Here is a 15302-nt window from a genome sequence, read left to right on the forward strand (position 1 = left end):
GAGGGTCCTAATCGGGCTGGTGCTAACCAAGAATTCCCCCGATTAGAAGTGCGAGCCTGGGCCAACATGATCTGTCCGGGAATGTTGTGGGCACCGCATGCTCCACTGTTCAGGAGGATGTTACTTTCGGAGTCCCGCAGTGTCCAGCCCGCTGTGGCAATTCTCTTGCATGTCTGCCGGATACCTTCCATCTTCCCCGGGCACGCCGCCGGCTGATGGCACTGTTCCCATTGTCCCAATGAGGCTTCCGCAAAGTCCCGCCAATGTCTCCTATGACTCAGAAACGGGCTATCAGCCTCGACCTCGAGCCTCGTGGGTACCCCATAATGTGTCCACCTATGCCTCTTTCTCGCCGTAACATCGTTCGGTCCGACTCTAGCGAGCAGTGACTCGTTGTCGGCGGTGGCTAGTACGAACACATCGTTTCACACTCACTCCAGTATTGCTTTTATCTCGAACCAGGTGGCGTTTATAGCATTCTAGAAGGGGACATGGTCAGCGTATGCAAGAGTATCACGAAAAAGGAAAACAAAAAGTTCAGCCGACAGGCCTCGTTGCGAAGCAATGTGGGACATCCTTCTTGATTGGACTACGAGTCCTATTCTATCGCCTCCTCGTTCTGGGCCATGATCTCGTTGTCCATGTCTTCCAGTACGCCTTGCATCTCCTCTTCGGTAGCTTCCAATCCATCGGAACTCATCAGCTTCGTGTCCTTCTCCTCAGCTATGGTACGGTTAGCGAATGCCATAGTTGGGCACATGGAACTGCACTTACTCCTGGCTTCAACAAGCAAGTTCTCTTGTACCTCGACGTTTGTCAGGACTGAGTTGTCTCCGATGACACATCTCTTGCCGAGGATGCATCTTGTGAGCTTGCAGTTCTTGCCGACCACTGCTCCCTCCATCAACAAGCACTGGGACAGCTTGGCTCCCTCGTTGAGCTGGCAGCCAGCGCCAATGACGGACTCCTTGACAGAAACCTTTTCCTCCACTGTGACATTCTCGCCGACAAGACTGTCGGCCTTTGTGATTGTTGTGCGGCCCTTGATGCCCTCTGGGTATGCCACCTTCTTGGCATGTGCAAAGGGGGACGCGGCATCGCTGCCAGTTTCCTCCACCGATGGCACCTTTGCGAGCTGTAATGACACATTCAGAAGCAACTGAGCAGTATCCACGCGCCTGACAATCGGCGCATCGGGTTGGGAAGGGTGCACATAAGCCATCATCGGAGGCACCTTCAGCTCCGTTCCGCGGGTCTTTGCATCGTCATCGGCATGTCCGCTCGGTTCGGTGCTTCTATAAGGTCGAAGTTCCTCGGGATCTTCATCTTGAGGTGATGTCGTGCTCTCTTGCAGAGAATCACCATCATCGTCCTCATTATCCTTACGCAAGACCTCGTCCAGTCGGAGCTTCTCGGCAAGACCAGTCTGCCAGCCAGCCTTGGCCCACCAACCGACGACATCCTCGCCAATGTTTTCCAGCCGATCATTCTTCTCAACGAAGTCCATGATCCAATGGGGCAGGATGTACAAGTGAGCATCTCGGTGTGTGGTGAGCATTCTTAGGCGGGGGTGGCGTCTCATGAGACCGTGGCGGATAGGCAAGCCTTTTCTCTCTTCCGCGAGGTCTTTGAGGGAGTCTGTAGGCATGGAATAGACGAGATTAGACAGATGCGGCAACAATGAGCCCTTGGGCGGCGAGACGTGAGACGGCGTCACGGGGGTAACAGCAATGAAGTCGGTCTCCTCTCCTTTGACCGGAGTCGCAGTCTTTGTCTCGTACCAAACGCCTAGTCCTCCACTGAACTGGTTCGAGTTGCCTGTTGAAAACTTTGGGGCGTCGAGGAGATCTGACATGCTGGCGCCACTGACCATCCATGCTTGCAGCAGCTTCTCGCCGGGAATCTCGCAAATGAGATCGCAGGGGAGAACGACAAAGTCGGAAGTGACAAGCTCCCTAACCTCGGGAAGACGTAGAATTTCAGCAGTGCCCGTGGTCTGATCCAGGTCCTTGGGAGCGAGGATGCCTGGTCTGGGGAGGGGGAGTGCTGTTAGGTATGGATTGGTGTTCAGAGCAGTGGTGAGAGCTTCCTCTGCAGAGGCGGGACAGATGAGAGTGATGTCTAAGTCGGTCAGCAGGGTGACGTCTTGCATAACGATAAGGAATCAAACTGATGAGGGCCTCTCAAGCAGAGCAAGGCAGGCCGCGGCTACTTACGGGTAATGCCCAAACGGTAGCAGAAGTCGATGGGGTACCAGACCATAGGTCGGTTGGCGATCGGTAGAAGGGCCTTCGGGTTCTCATCGGGGTTTGAGGTGAAAGTCGGGAACGAAGATCCCGGGCCACAGAGGATCAAGGCCTGGAGCCCTGGTGAGGGCATCGACACAGCGTGGGGCATCGTGAGATGCTTTGGTGGGGTGTTGCACCTGCGTCGAGAAGCTGCTGGCGGCTTTGCCAAGACGTGAATTGGGCGTGTAGTAGTTTGGAAGATATCCACTAGCAGAGCTATGCTCTCGAAGCGTCGCGTCGTTGATCTGTTCTATTCGCGTCGCGCAATGCCCGAAGCCGTCTTGGTGACTCTTTTTTTGGCGGGCGGCGCGCCGAGGGAGTCATCGCCCAAAAATGCGCCCCTCGGCGGGATGATTAGACCCACTGTTGACGTCCCGTTAGGTATGGTGGGGTTCTGCACGTGACTTTATCGGCACATCCTCGGTCCGCGGTCCGCGGAGCAGTGAGTGATGGGGGTGTTTGGCCCGGCAACCAATGGCAAGCACGGTCAACCTCGGGATGCCCCCTGGGCCGTAGCTCCTTGTCGTCCCCATGTTGATGTCTGTCAACCCCAAGCCCAAGACCAGCCACCCACGCTTGCGAGAAGTGGGTGATGTCCAGCCTGCTCCCGTGTTTGCAACTTTTTGTCCTCTAACAACCTCTTCGATACAAAGATTAACGCGAAAACGTCCGACTTCGCTACGATTGGCCACTGAATACCAGATTGGGTTGCGACACCGCTACTTGCGTAAACGCCCCAACTATCGTCGGAAAGACCCCCCCGGAAACTCGAAACCGCTATCAACCTCGAGCGGATACATCTATACCTGGGCCACATAGCCCCTAGTGCAATGCCCACATCCAACTAAATGTCGTGGCCCAATGATCAACACTCTCGGAGGCGCGGGGTATGGAGCCATTGGGTGCCGCTTGCAGTCACCGTGACTGTTGCGACAGTCGGTGTGGCTGCGTGGGTTTGGAGCCAGCGGAAGGACGAAGACGAGTCACCCGAGAGTGGACAGTACCCGGATCTCGACTACGGTAATGGTGACTACGGGGATAATTCCGCGTACGGTACTGCCAAAGGGCCGAAGCCTCCCCCGAGCAATGTCGGGACCGAAACATACGGCACAGCCGACGCATCTCGGGACCCAGCGGCTGATGGATGGGGCGCGCGCATGTCGGGCGCGTTAAGGCGCACACCCAGCCCACAGCAATTCTTCGAGTCCGCCGGCAAGACCGTCACCGCAGGCGTCGCTGCGGCTGGTGCCGTTGCCGGCCGCGCCCTTGCGGCCATCCGCGAGGAGGACAAGAATGCGTATGCCGACCACGAGACTTGGTCCGAGGAGGCAGACGCCAGAAAGGAGCGACCATCCGCGCCCAGGGACCCGAGCAAGCGGCGGAGGACGGTCGCTATTGTCGTCTCTGCCGACAACCATGCGGATGATTTCGACGAAGATGGCTTCCATGAACACGCTGTAAGTGCATCCTTTCCCTCCCCCATAGCTACCGTATCGCCTACGCATATCTAACCAACATGCAGTCCATCTTGTCGCATATCCCGCGCTACAACGATTTCAACGACATTAAACTTTTCGTTTTGATCTACGCGCCGGGTCTGAAGGAGCCTGCTGGCGAATCTACGAGTAACCTTCCGCCACCTTCGTTGAGCTCGTCCTTCTCTAACATTGAGCACCATCAAGCCCAGACGCCTGGTGAAGAGCCGTCAAAGAGCCCCTTGATGCAAGCTTCATCTGGAAACGCTGCCTTCAATGCCGTGTACTCTCAGGCATTGGCTCTGGTCGAGAAGGAAACCATGGTTATGCCCTTCACCACACCCAACGGCCACAACCACATCCTACGCCATCTGCAGCCTGAGATTATCTATCTCCAGGAGAGTCTGGCCGGTGAGAATGGCAGTGTCGTCTCCAACCTGCAGACCTGGCTACGCCACGACATCATCCTTGTTGTCGGTGCAGAAGGTGGCGACGGGGGCCTCGCCGACAGCGAGTCGGAAGCCGAACGGCCCGCCAAGGAAGAGAAGTGGTGGCAGCGAACGGACCGTGTTGGACGGGGCCGGGGGGTCGTGGTTGTTGACGGCATGCGGGTCCATGACGACTGGGCCCGCCGCGTCCAGGGCAAGGAGTAAATGCTTACGACCCCACGGTGTATAAATGACGACCTGAATATCCGATCACGTTTTTTATGTAAGCACGAGAGGCTCTCGATGGATGTGGAAATATGTTATGTTCGGACTGTATATACCACGAGATATCATGTTACGTTTTCATGAGGAAGGTAATTGACTATTGTAGCGCAAACCCGTCCTATTCGCGCGTGAATCACATGGACGACTAACATAATTGTGGGAAGGATAGTATTATCACACGAGTGCCCTCGGAAAGAACAAATTCAAGTCAATCTGAACGTCAAGTCGCTGCTTGGCGAGCTTCTCTCACCCGGCCAATTCGCATCCACGTGTTCTCTAAGCCAAATGCAGTTATGCACAGTCCCTATCAAGGTACTATGGTACTTACCCAAAGGGGTCCCCCGTGGGGTCGCACAGGTGCACGATGGGTCTAGAACAGTCATAAAACACCGTAAAAGCCCTATGCTTTGCTCAGTGATCAACACAATATAAAGTTTTGTGATAATAGAAAACTTTACTGTGAAATCCTATAACTAGCCCTTTTGATCAACCAAGGCGGAGCTTTCAGAGATGACTCCCCTAGTTACTACCCCTATACACTGTTTATGCACTGTATGCGTACAGTAGGCTTGTGCCTGTATCCGGGGTTTTGCCTGAGGCTTGCTTGCCTTGTTGTCTTCCCTCCACGCCCACGACCCCGTCTCGGACACTTGCGGCGGTTCCTCCTTGGAGCCTCACACGCGGAAGACTGACTACATCCCAACCCCACACGCCTGGAATTCCATCCCTCTGGCCTGTCGTGCATCTTCTCTATCCTTTTCTCTGCATTAATCTTGTTTTCCCGGTCTTTCGCTTCGATACTTCGACAACCGCCGCCGCGTTTCCGACCCAGACTTCACTTCTCCACGCCGACGTCACCCGATTCGTCAACGCGAATCATCCACCTTGCACATCCACCTCCGGAACCCCATCACGATCGACGAGCGAGCCGAACATCTCCTTCAAATGATTGCTCTGTAACGCGCATCTGGGCATCATTCGACAGTGGGAAAACAGCGTCGCGACACCTTTTTGGCCTGCTCTGGACCGGTAGCCGCCCCCTCCGGCCATCATGGCGCCGGTCGTGACAGCGGTCCAACCGCCTTCTGTCGCGTCCAAAGTCAAGCGTCCTGCGCCCCCAGGTATCCAAACCAATGGGGCTAGTTCAATCCGTTCATCACCCTCTCCTTCGATGTCGACCAAGAAGCCCCCAAACTCCGCAACGATGAACGGCGCGAACCCACAATCGGCGCGACCTGCTAACCGCACGCGCCGCGAGCCGTCAAATCAAGCCAGTCGCATATCCAGAAACAGCGTAGGGTTGCGGTCAGCATCTCTCGCAGCCGACATGGCCTCCGCCCAAGCCGTGGAGCCACCACCATACAGTGAGTTTCGTCCGGAACCTCTCTGTGTTCCTGGATGGGCATTGTGCTGACATATACACAGTTGTGACAGACGAATACATCCTCAAGAAGTACTCGGGGAACCCCCCGTCTCTCGTTGTCCACATGCACCCGACCCATTTTCGATTCGACCAGCAGGATGGCATCTTCCCATACAAGTCCCCGATGCGACTTTTCCTGGAGCATTTGCGCATGCGGACGGTGCCTCACGATCTCCTCGAGTACTTCTCACAAGCAGGCGTGCCTTTTTACGAGGGCTGCCTGATCGTCCAGGTTCATGATCACAAGTCGGTGGCGCAGTCCAAGGATGTCCAGCGCCCAACGTCGGCATCGAACAAAGTGGTCCCTTCCTCCATCCACAACCACAATCCGTATATCGTGCCATCGCCGTATGTGCCTTATCCAAAAGAGTCCCTAGGAACACACCCGGATGCGGCATCCGGCGTACAAGAGGACACAAAACCAAAGACAGCGGAGGAAAAGGACAAGGAGAGCATGCCGGCTCCAAGCTTGCCAGGCGAAGGGCAGAAGAGCAGAACCCCCTCAAAGCCCAAGACCTTCACAGTGGTCCTCCACCCTACACCGGAAAGCTTGCAAGCGGATCTCTTAATCAAAGCTGCAACTCCTCATGGCACAACTGACGCGCGTGGTACTGTTGACGGCACGGCACCTCCTTCGACACCGATATCGATGGTCCCGCCTACTCCCACTGCGGGGAGCATGGCCCCACCGGCCAAGAAACAGAAGCGCGAGCGCATGGAACTTGACGGAAGCAACATATACGTAGCAGAGTCCCAGATTCTTCTTGCGACCAACGCGCCTCTGTTCTTGGAGCCAACAAGGGATGCGGAAGAGACGATTGCTCTTCTGGATATACTGGCGCATCCCAACCACTCGGACTCGCCTCCTCAGCCCAAGACCAGGAAGAGGACCGTGGCGGAGATGGCGGCCGACGAAGCAGCTGCGGCAGACCAGGAAAGATACATGCTCATCCTCGACGAGCGGCTTTCTTCCAGCACCAATGGCGCACAAAGCGGAGCCAACGGAGCCGACAAGGAAGGCCCGGCCGTTGTGTCTACCTTCGAGCCAAGGTTCGAGCGCTTCAAAGTCATTGCCGATATCAAGAGAGAGCACGACGAGAGGAAAGAGCAGGAAAAGGTCAAGGCGGCCGAGGCCGAGCGGAAGCTTGCACAGGAAAAGCAAAAGCAGATGCAGGAGCAACAAGCCGTCATCGCGGCCCAAAGACAAGCAGAGGCGGAGAAGATGCGGCGCGAACACCAAATGGCCCAGGAGCTCAAGGCCCGCCAAGAGCAGCAGCAGAGGGAACAGCAGAGACGAGCCATGGCCGCACAAGCCGCTGCGGCCCAGGCTGCGCAGAACAACAACCAGAACGCGGCGGCAAACATGGCGCAGCAGCAACAGACGAACGGCTCCATGCCCAACGGCACAGCTGGTGGTGTTGCGAGCGCCGTGCCAGCCCAGGCCCAGGCGCGCTTCTCTCAAGCAGCTCAACCTACTGTGTCTTCGCCCGTTATTCGCCAAGGGACACCTCACAGCATGTCTTCCCCCATGCCTGGCGCTGTACCCATGCAGCAGTCCAACTCCCAGATGGCAAACAGTCCTCCGCGCCCTCCATCCGCAGTGCCCAGACACCCGGGCAACGTTGGTGGCGTCCCCATGTCACACAGCATGTCTGCTCGCGCAAGCCAGCAGAGCCATCAGGCTGGCACTCCCCGTATGCATCATGGAACGCCCAGTATGCAGGGGACACCTGGCACCCGTCCGGCAGTGGCGGCTACACCACGTATGAACCAGGCCAGCCCACCGCCCAACATGATGGCCTCGAACTCGCAAATGGGCCAGCACATGATGATGGGCACTCCGGGATCCATGCCACAGCCTGTACATAACCCCAACCTGATCGCGGCGCAGGTTGCTCAGCAACAGCGAGCCATACAGCAGCAACAAATGGCGGCAGCTATGCAGAACGGCATGGGTAACATGATGAACGGCAACATGAACCCGCAACAGATGACGCCGCAGCAGCAGCAGCAGTTCCTGCAGCAACAGATGCAGCATAGAATGATGATGCAGCAGCAGCAGCAGCAACAGCAACAACAGCAGCGCGGGAATATGGGCAACATGGGCAACATGATGAACCAGCAACTCGCGCAGCGATACGCCCAGCAACTCAGCCAGATGGGCGCCAACCAAATGAATGGCGGCCAGATGACGCCGCAGATGCAGGCGCAGATTCAGGCCCAGCTCCAGGCGCAGATGGGCAACCCGATGCAGCGCCAGATGGCCGGTGGTCAGAACATGATGAACGGTCAAAACATGAACATGCAGGCGATGATGCAGATGCATCAGCAACAGGCGATGAACAACAATAATGCGCTTACGAACCAGGTCAAAATCCAAGGACAAGCGATCTACAACAAGCAGATTGCCAATCTCGCGGCAAAATGGGGCGGTGCTGTAGAGAACATCCCGCCGGAGCAGATGGAGGCATTCAAGCGGAACTGTATGATGGAGGCCAAGAACCAGATCCAGAGCGTCCTTGCGCAGCGGAGGGCTCACCAGGTGATGCAACAGCAGCAGCTCCAACAACAGCAACAACAGCAGCAGATGCAAGGAATGGGTGGTATGATGGGTCCTCACGGGATGTAGGGTGATCCTAGGGTCTTGATGTTGATGTGTCTGCATCACCACCACTGAAGATGCCCTTGCCTTCACCTCCAAGGCTATGTTGAAAATGGCAGTCGCCTAGGCGGGTGAGATGGAACGATGAACCGACAATGGTGGGAGGGGGCTGGTCCGGTTGTGAGCGTATTTTTTTGTCCACATTTGGCGTCTGAGGAGTCCAAGGACGGATTGGTTGGTTTTGATCTATCATGATCTTATATACCCCTATGAAGGCGCATCTACCTTATCCTTCAAGGTGCGGTTAGGGATGGACGGCAGTTCTTTTTTTATTCCAAGTCACGGCTCATGGGGTGGGAGAAGACAGCGAACCGAAAGAAATGTGCATACACGCCAGGACCTCTCAAGGTTCTGAAGAAGCGAGTTTAATGTATCACTTGGTGTATCAAATAAAGAATTCATACAACATTAACCACGCATCACCTACCCTTCCTACAGTTACATACTTACCTAGGTAGGTGGGTATTCTGTAAAGGCAATACGAATATCCGTACTCGTACTATCCTAATGGCCATAATTGATGCTTATGTCAGCAAGCATATGCGTCATATTTTGGATCCACTTACCCATGCTGAGGCACTTGCACGTGATTCGCTAGATCTTCGGCATGACGACGGTGCTGCGAGCTACCCAAACGGTTGTGGTCCACTGTCCCTGTTCGCAGCTGCATCATATCAGCCAGCGAGGTCATCCACTGCCCCCCCTGCCCGGCTTCCCACGTAACAAAGCCACATGGTCCATTCCTAGGCCGTGACCTTGCCAATTTCCTCTAGAACCGTACTCATTACGTATTACAAGGTGTACATTCTTGTCACGTTGCCCGGTACTTATTCAACGTCTTTGCAGGCTTGTTTGATAAGCTTCCGGCTGGAGAGCTGCAATTGCCCCCAGTACACGAGATCTGTTCCGACCCGGACGCGACTCGGTTTCCCCGACCTGTCGAACCCCATCGAAGCTATCCGGACGATCGCTCTAATCTCCCGAGATGCATTTTCCTCGTCTCCAACGGACGGAGGCAGCCTTTCTGCTGGCTCTGCTCATGTTGCCACTGCCAGTGGCCTCGATGCTGGACTGCAAGCATATTCTGGTGGATGATGTCGCGTTCAACCTTGGGGCACTAGGCGGGCCGCACAGCGTCGTGACCAGCAGATGGCACCCTCCTACCTTCACCAACACTTCCTACACTGTCGACATCTGCGCTCCCCTCAAACGAAAGGGAGATGTCAAAAAGGACGAGCAATGTCCCAGCTCCACGCGAGGCAAGCTTCCGCCCTGTCTCAAAAGCATCCAACTTGGGATCTACAACGCTAACGTTGATGAACAGTCTGTGCCATCGAGCGCACCATTCACCCGGGCCCGGATAACAAGGACGAGGTTGAGAAGGTGATACCTATTGCTGGCGAGCTGGGCGATCACGGGGGAAGGGCTTTGGACGCCAAGCCCGAGCGGCTCAAGTCGAGCGACTCCCACTCGGATGCGAAGAAGGAGGGCGTTCGGCTTATTCTCAACGGCGGATCTTATCCACTGGGTAGGAGCGGCAGAAACCAGAAGGCCATTATCGAATTCATTTGCGACCACGATAAGTCTGGCCTCGAAGGCGAGTTCAAGCCCGAGGACCAGTACGACGGCAGCCAATTCCGAGCCCGCGAAGAGGACAAGGATGGCAAAGACGAGGACGGGCCCTCACCAGTTGAGAAGCAACTTCTGATGCCCAACGCCTCCCTGATCTGGAACAGCTACGGCCCGAGCGAAAAGGAAGACGTGGACGTTCTGAGGTTGACCTGGTACACCAAGTATGCCTGTGAGGACGCGTTCGGAAAGCCGCCCAGCGAAGGTGGCAGCGGCGACGCGAGCAGCCACTGGGGCTTCTTCACCTGGTTTTTTGTTTTGTAAGTCAACCAGACACGTTGTGTCTTGCTCGGCAACAACACGACGGCAGCAGCTAACTTGCCATTTCTGTAGGAGCTTTCTCGGCATCGCGGCGTACCTTGTCTTTGGCTCCTGGCTGAACTACAACAGATACGGCGCTAGGGGCTGGGATCTTCTGCCGCACGGAGACACGATCCGCGACATCCCCTATCTGGTGAAGGACTGGACCCGTAGCGTGCTCAACACTGTCAACGGTAGTGGCAGCCGGGGCGGGTACAGCGCTGTTTAGAACGGGCGTGGTGCTTCGGGCATCTGTAGGGTAGAAGAAGTGTAAATTTATCGGTGTAAACTGGGTTAGGCAATATGGTTCTGGGTCCATGGTTTTTGGAGGGCATTATTCCGCGAGTCTCACCACGACTTGGAGTTGGACTGGCTTTTGGTCTTTGAGGCTCTTCGCATTAACTTGATCGTCCAAGAAATACAATATGATTGAGACGGCGTCGATATTTCATTGTCTAGTTGGTATTGATGCGATGGACGTTCTGGTTCCGTACCAGGCAATCCCGTCCGGGAGCGCAGCGGGGGGGATGTTCGGTGGACCAATGATGGATGTGGGGCCGGTGACAGCATCGGGAGGAGCGGAGAAAAGCTGCGCACTGTCCTCGTACCTCTCCGGCTTACCTCCGTACAGTTCTCATCTCATACGCACGTCGAACCACTGACACGGCCACCAGCCCCCATAAAGCAGAGCCACGGCATGGCAGACAAGACGAGCACAAGGGACGACGATGTGGCTCGCGGTTTCATCGATGAGGGCTTTTCGCAGGATGGGGACGAGGAACCATCGCCTCCCTCCTTCATTCCGCTTCCACTGCCCCAGCTCACCGACGAGCCCCAGGCCCTCCCCGACTGCTGTCTGAGCCTCTCCCTCCCTCTACTCCGGGAGCTGCACGGCCTCCTTCCGCCCGCGCCGCACCTCACCCTCTCGATAGGCAGCGGCACCGGCCTCGTCGAGGGCCTCCTGCACGCCCTCGCGTCGTCGTCGTCGTCGTTGTCGTCGTCGTCACCGCCGCACGCGATGCTCAACCTCGTCAGCGTCGAGGTCGCGCCCAGCCCGAACCGGTACCACGTGGCCCACCGCACCGTCCCGGGCACCTGGGCGCTCGACCCGTTGGCGGGGGAGGCGCGGGCGTGGGTGTTTGTGTACCCGAAGCAGGTGGCCCTGGTGCGCGATTACATGGCCGCGTTCTCGGGGGGCAAGGGGTGCGCGGTGGAGACGGTAGTATACATCGGGCCACGGCGGGACTGGGATGATTTCCGGGCCGCGTTCGAGGGGTTCGCGAGAGACGTCGAGGTCTGGGACGAGGAGAAGATGGAGGCGGCCGGGGGCAGGGCGTGGGAGTGCCTTGCTGTTGTGAGGCCGGAGAAGCGCGGGAGGTCTCCGTCTCCTCCGGATTCGTAAAGGGGAGCAGAGGCCTTTCAGTTGCCGGGTGATGCACTTGGAGGGGGAGGGGCCGAATACAGGAGGTTCGAGGTGTGTTCTGCTCTCTGCGGGTGAACGAACGCGCCCCAAGGTGGGACAGACACAGTTGCCCGTCAGTCATGCACCCTTTCATCCAGACCCTAAACGCCATCCAAGCTCTCATAAGTTGGCAAACCTACTGGGTTTGTTTTTTCTTTGATGCTAACATTTACAGAGTCACTGAAAGCCATCCGACCATGGACACAGCTGAATTGCACGCCAGTCCGCCAAGCCGCGCATGGAGAATAGGCGGGATGAAGATCCATCGTGTCACTTGAAGCATCGAAAAGTGATGGTACCGCAGCAGAGTTCATACGAGCCATCTGGTCTTGCCCGGGGCAACGATTGAAACCCCCACCGCCTTTGTTTTTGTTTTTTTTTTTCTCAAAAGAGCAGCCGGTATCATTCACACTAAGAGATCGCGTCTATGTCTGAGGAAATGGCGACGCAAATTCTAAAGCTATGCCAAACGACGAAGATTACTGGCAACCCTCCCCCTCACGGCCAAAAGTAGACCTGGCTCGTCGGCATTACCCCTTCAGTCCGTTTCACCACGTGCTACACGGCGCGACCTTGGGCGTACGTCTTCGCGCAAAAAAGTAAAATACCGAAATATGTACACACAATGGAACTGCCTCCTCCGAGGTCAACTCTGAGAAGGCTCCCGGGGTTCCCCTTACGCCGCGGCGGCAGACGGCGGCGTCATGGACGCGGCGAACTGGGCGGCCTCGGCGGCGTTGTCGCCGTACGTCAAGTGGGCGCGGCGGATCTGGCTGCCGCCCTCACAGATGTTGTCGCCGTTGTGGCAGATGACCATGGTCCTTTGGGTGGGGACGCCCTGGACGGGCTGGCCATTGACTGGGGAGAGGGGTCAACTTCAAGTCTCATCCGGGGAAAGGGAAGAAAGGGCTTACGTGGGTCGCCAAAGATGACGGCACCAGCGACGCTGGCCACCATGGACTGGGACATCATCGCCGCGGCGTTGTGCACCAGCTGGCCGCCCTGGGAATAGCCGGACATGATGATGGACGAGTTGGGGCACTTTGTGATGGCCTGCTCGGTGAGGGTGGCCATTGTCTGGGAGCCCTTGGCGTCGCCGCCGGCGAGGAAGCCTTGGACGCTGGCGGGGTACTCGACGCCCTGGACGGCGAGGGCGCCACCGACCTGGGCCGACAGGGCCTGGAAGAATGGCGGGCCGGCGAGGGTGCCGACGTTGCCGCGCTCGGTGGTTCCGCGGGCGAAGATGACCATCGTGGGCTGGCAGGGGCCCGAGAGGCCGTCCTGCTGGTTCCCCGAGAAGTCGGCCTGTCGGGGCACGATCGCGAAGGGGGAGGCGGACGCCATGCCCAGCACGGCGAGGAGGAGGGCCGGTGTTGATCGGTGCATCTTATTCAGTCCCCCAGGCGGGGTTATTATATCTGTATAGATAGGCTGAGCTGGGGCGTAGTGACTTTGGTAAACCGAACCTTGGGCCAACAAAGCTTCAAAGTGTCTCCTGTCATGACGTTAGATGGGGAGGAGAGTGCGACTTTGGGCTTCTTATACCGAGGGGCTTTACCCCCCCCCTTCCCCACGGCCTGGACCTTTATTCAAACTGCGCAGACAGCTCACAGAACAAATGCACAATAAGCTCAACTTCCCAGGTATGAGATGCTTTTGTTTCCTGTAGCAAAACGGCTTCGGATGCCGCAACCTCCTCCCGATGGGGAAAGGAGGGCGGATCACAGAGCTAGCGGCCCACACGTGGGGGGATGGACCCTGATGCCGCCGTCACTGGACGGGTAGGAAAGGATGGGCACTCTCTGCTGGGACCCAAAGTCCTTCTGGCCGACTGAGAAGGAGAGACGGGGGGGGGGGGGGGGGGGGGGGGCATGGCAGATAGAATGCTAGCCGCAAGCTTGGCTGGAACCGTCAAGCGGGACCCTTGAGAGCTCGTCAAGACAAAACTACGTCTTCAACGGCAGACGACTGACGGCTACTCCCCTCCTTCGCTCATAGAGCAGAAGGAAACGTCCGAATCGGGCTCGAATCATCAGACGGTAACAGTTGCGATTGGTCGAGGTCGTTTCATGGATCAGGCCGGTCCGGTGTGTTTACGCGAGAGAGGACGATCCGAAACGACCGGTGCGCAGCAGCGGGCAGAACGGTAAGGAGCACGCCCACTCATTCTCAGAGAAGCTTTTTGTTTCCTTTCCTTTTTCCTCTATCGGCCTCCCCCCTCCCATCGGAGCGATCCAGATGTGTGGGGACTGGCGATTTGCGAGGTTTTTGCTTTTCTTCCTTCTACTTCTTTTGTATCTCTCTATCCTGGCGTGCTTGGCAGAGTGGTCGCGCTGGTGGATCAGAAGCAGACGAGGGACTGCTGGTCCTGGGCCCGAGGGAAAAGCGGCAGGTCTGGCATCACCTTTTTTTTTTCTTCTTCTTGCGATCCGGTGTCCCCTTTTTTTTTCCCATATTCACCGTCTAGACCAAGAAGGGGTTTCTTCGTCCTTTGGAAGAGATGGAAAAGATGTTCGTCACGTCCGAAGGCGCGGTTGAACCGTTGACGACATATGAGGGGGAGGGGGGGCTCGACCAGTCCGTCCGCTGAGAATCGTCTCAAGTTTCGGCCGGTTCTGTCGAAAGACGACCGAAACGCAAACGGGATGGACTCGGACTTTTGAGACGAGTGACGTTCGGTGGGATAACCTAAACGAGGCCTGACTTTTCACCTCAGCCCTGGCGCGCCGGGCTTGGGGATGCTGTCAACGAGACGGGATCGGCAAGCGTAGCGGGGCCGGGGTGACGCCAGTCCGGTTATGCTGCTCTTCGGTTTGCTCGCCCAGTTCTCTTGGGACTGCGAGTTGGAACCCGTCGGCGTCTCGTCCTCATAGGATTCTGGTGATGGGATAGGGTTGGCATGGCGTACGATCGCCGGGATCACGTCGCCGGAGATGAAGCTTCCAAATGGGGGCAACGGTGTTTACTTTTTCGTACCCTCCACCAATCGATTCGGGTGGTGAGGGAGCTGGCATGATGGAGGGTTTTGTGTCGAGCAATTTTGGATGGCTGAGCGGCTTATGGACGGTGTAGCGACTAGACTTCCGGAAGGGTAGCTGACAGTCGTGTGAGTGTGTTGATTGATGCACAGCGCGCTCAACTGAGTTCGATCATGCGCTTTCTATATTCGGGACTCCGGGGAGTGTCGTGGTCTGGGTTTGGCTCAGTTTCAAGATCTTCAAGTAGGTACTTGAGACAGGCAACCCTGTGTATAGCTAAGTGAGGGTCGCGGAGGCCCGTCAATGGTCGAAAGGCAGATATGAGCCGTCAAGTCGGGTCTTGATCTTCGTTTCCGGTCCGTGGGGTCATCA

The 15302-nt window shown here is 56.8% G+C and overlaps 6 protein-coding genes across 6 annotated transcripts; 4 read left to right on the forward strand and 2 right to left on the reverse strand.

Annotated features, from left to right (window-relative positions):
• Positions 1-598: 598 nt before the first annotated feature.
• Positions 599-2397, reverse strand: GLRG_09924 (uncharacterized protein; the record flags this gene model as incomplete). The annotated part of the gene is made up of 3 exons (XM_008100609.1): positions 599-723; positions 775-2121; positions 2217-2397. The coding sequence occupies 3 exons, from the start codon at positions 2395-2397 to the stop codon at positions 599-601; spliced, it is 1653 nt and encodes a 550-aa protein (XP_008098800.1).
• Positions 2398-3136: 739 nt separating this feature from the next.
• Positions 3137-4416, forward strand: GLRG_09925 (uncharacterized protein; the record flags this gene model as incomplete). Its single annotated transcript, XM_008100610.1, has 2 exons — positions 3137-3745; positions 3811-4416. 2 exons carry the CDS (start codon positions 3137-3139, stop codon positions 4414-4416), a joined length of 1215 nt encoding a protein of 404 aa, XP_008098801.1.
• Positions 4417-5527: 1111 nt separating this feature from the next.
• GLRG_09926 (uncharacterized protein) lies at positions 5528-8528 on the forward strand (the record flags this gene model as incomplete). The annotated part of the gene is made up of 2 exons (XM_008100611.1): positions 5528-5840; positions 5902-8528. The coding sequence occupies 2 exons, from the start codon at positions 5528-5530 to the stop codon at positions 8526-8528; spliced, it is 2940 nt and encodes a 979-aa protein (XP_008098802.1).
• Positions 8529-9546: 1018 nt separating this feature from the next.
• On the forward strand, positions 9547-10719 carry GLRG_09927 (uncharacterized protein; the record flags this gene model as incomplete). Its single annotated transcript, XM_008100612.1, has 3 exons — positions 9547-9802; positions 9886-10450; positions 10524-10719. The coding sequence occupies 3 exons, from the start codon at positions 9547-9549 to the stop codon at positions 10717-10719; spliced, it is 1017 nt and encodes a 338-aa protein (XP_008098803.1).
• A 468-nt stretch (positions 10720-11187) lies between these two features.
• GLRG_09928 (uncharacterized protein) lies at positions 11188-11892 on the forward strand (the record flags this gene model as incomplete). Its single annotated transcript, XM_008100613.1, has 1 exon — positions 11188-11892. The coding sequence occupies one exon, from the start codon at positions 11188-11190 to the stop codon at positions 11890-11892; it is 705 nt and encodes a 234-aa protein (XP_008098804.1).
• Positions 11893-12628: 736 nt separating this feature from the next.
• Positions 12629-13338, reverse strand: GLRG_09929 (cutinase; the record flags this gene model as incomplete). Its single annotated transcript, XM_008100614.1, has 2 exons — positions 12629-12810; positions 12867-13338. 2 exons carry the CDS (start codon positions 13336-13338, stop codon positions 12629-12631), a joined length of 654 nt encoding a protein of 217 aa, XP_008098805.1.
• Between the last annotated feature and the right edge of the window lie 1964 nt (positions 13339-15302).

The sequence above is a fragment of the Colletotrichum graminicola genome (genome assembly GCF_000149035.1).
Source record: "Colletotrichum graminicola M1.001 genomic scaffold supercont1.54, whole genome shotgun sequence".
Taxonomy (NCBI): Eukaryota; Fungi; Ascomycota; class Sordariomycetes; order Glomerellales; family Glomerellaceae; genus Colletotrichum; species Colletotrichum graminicola.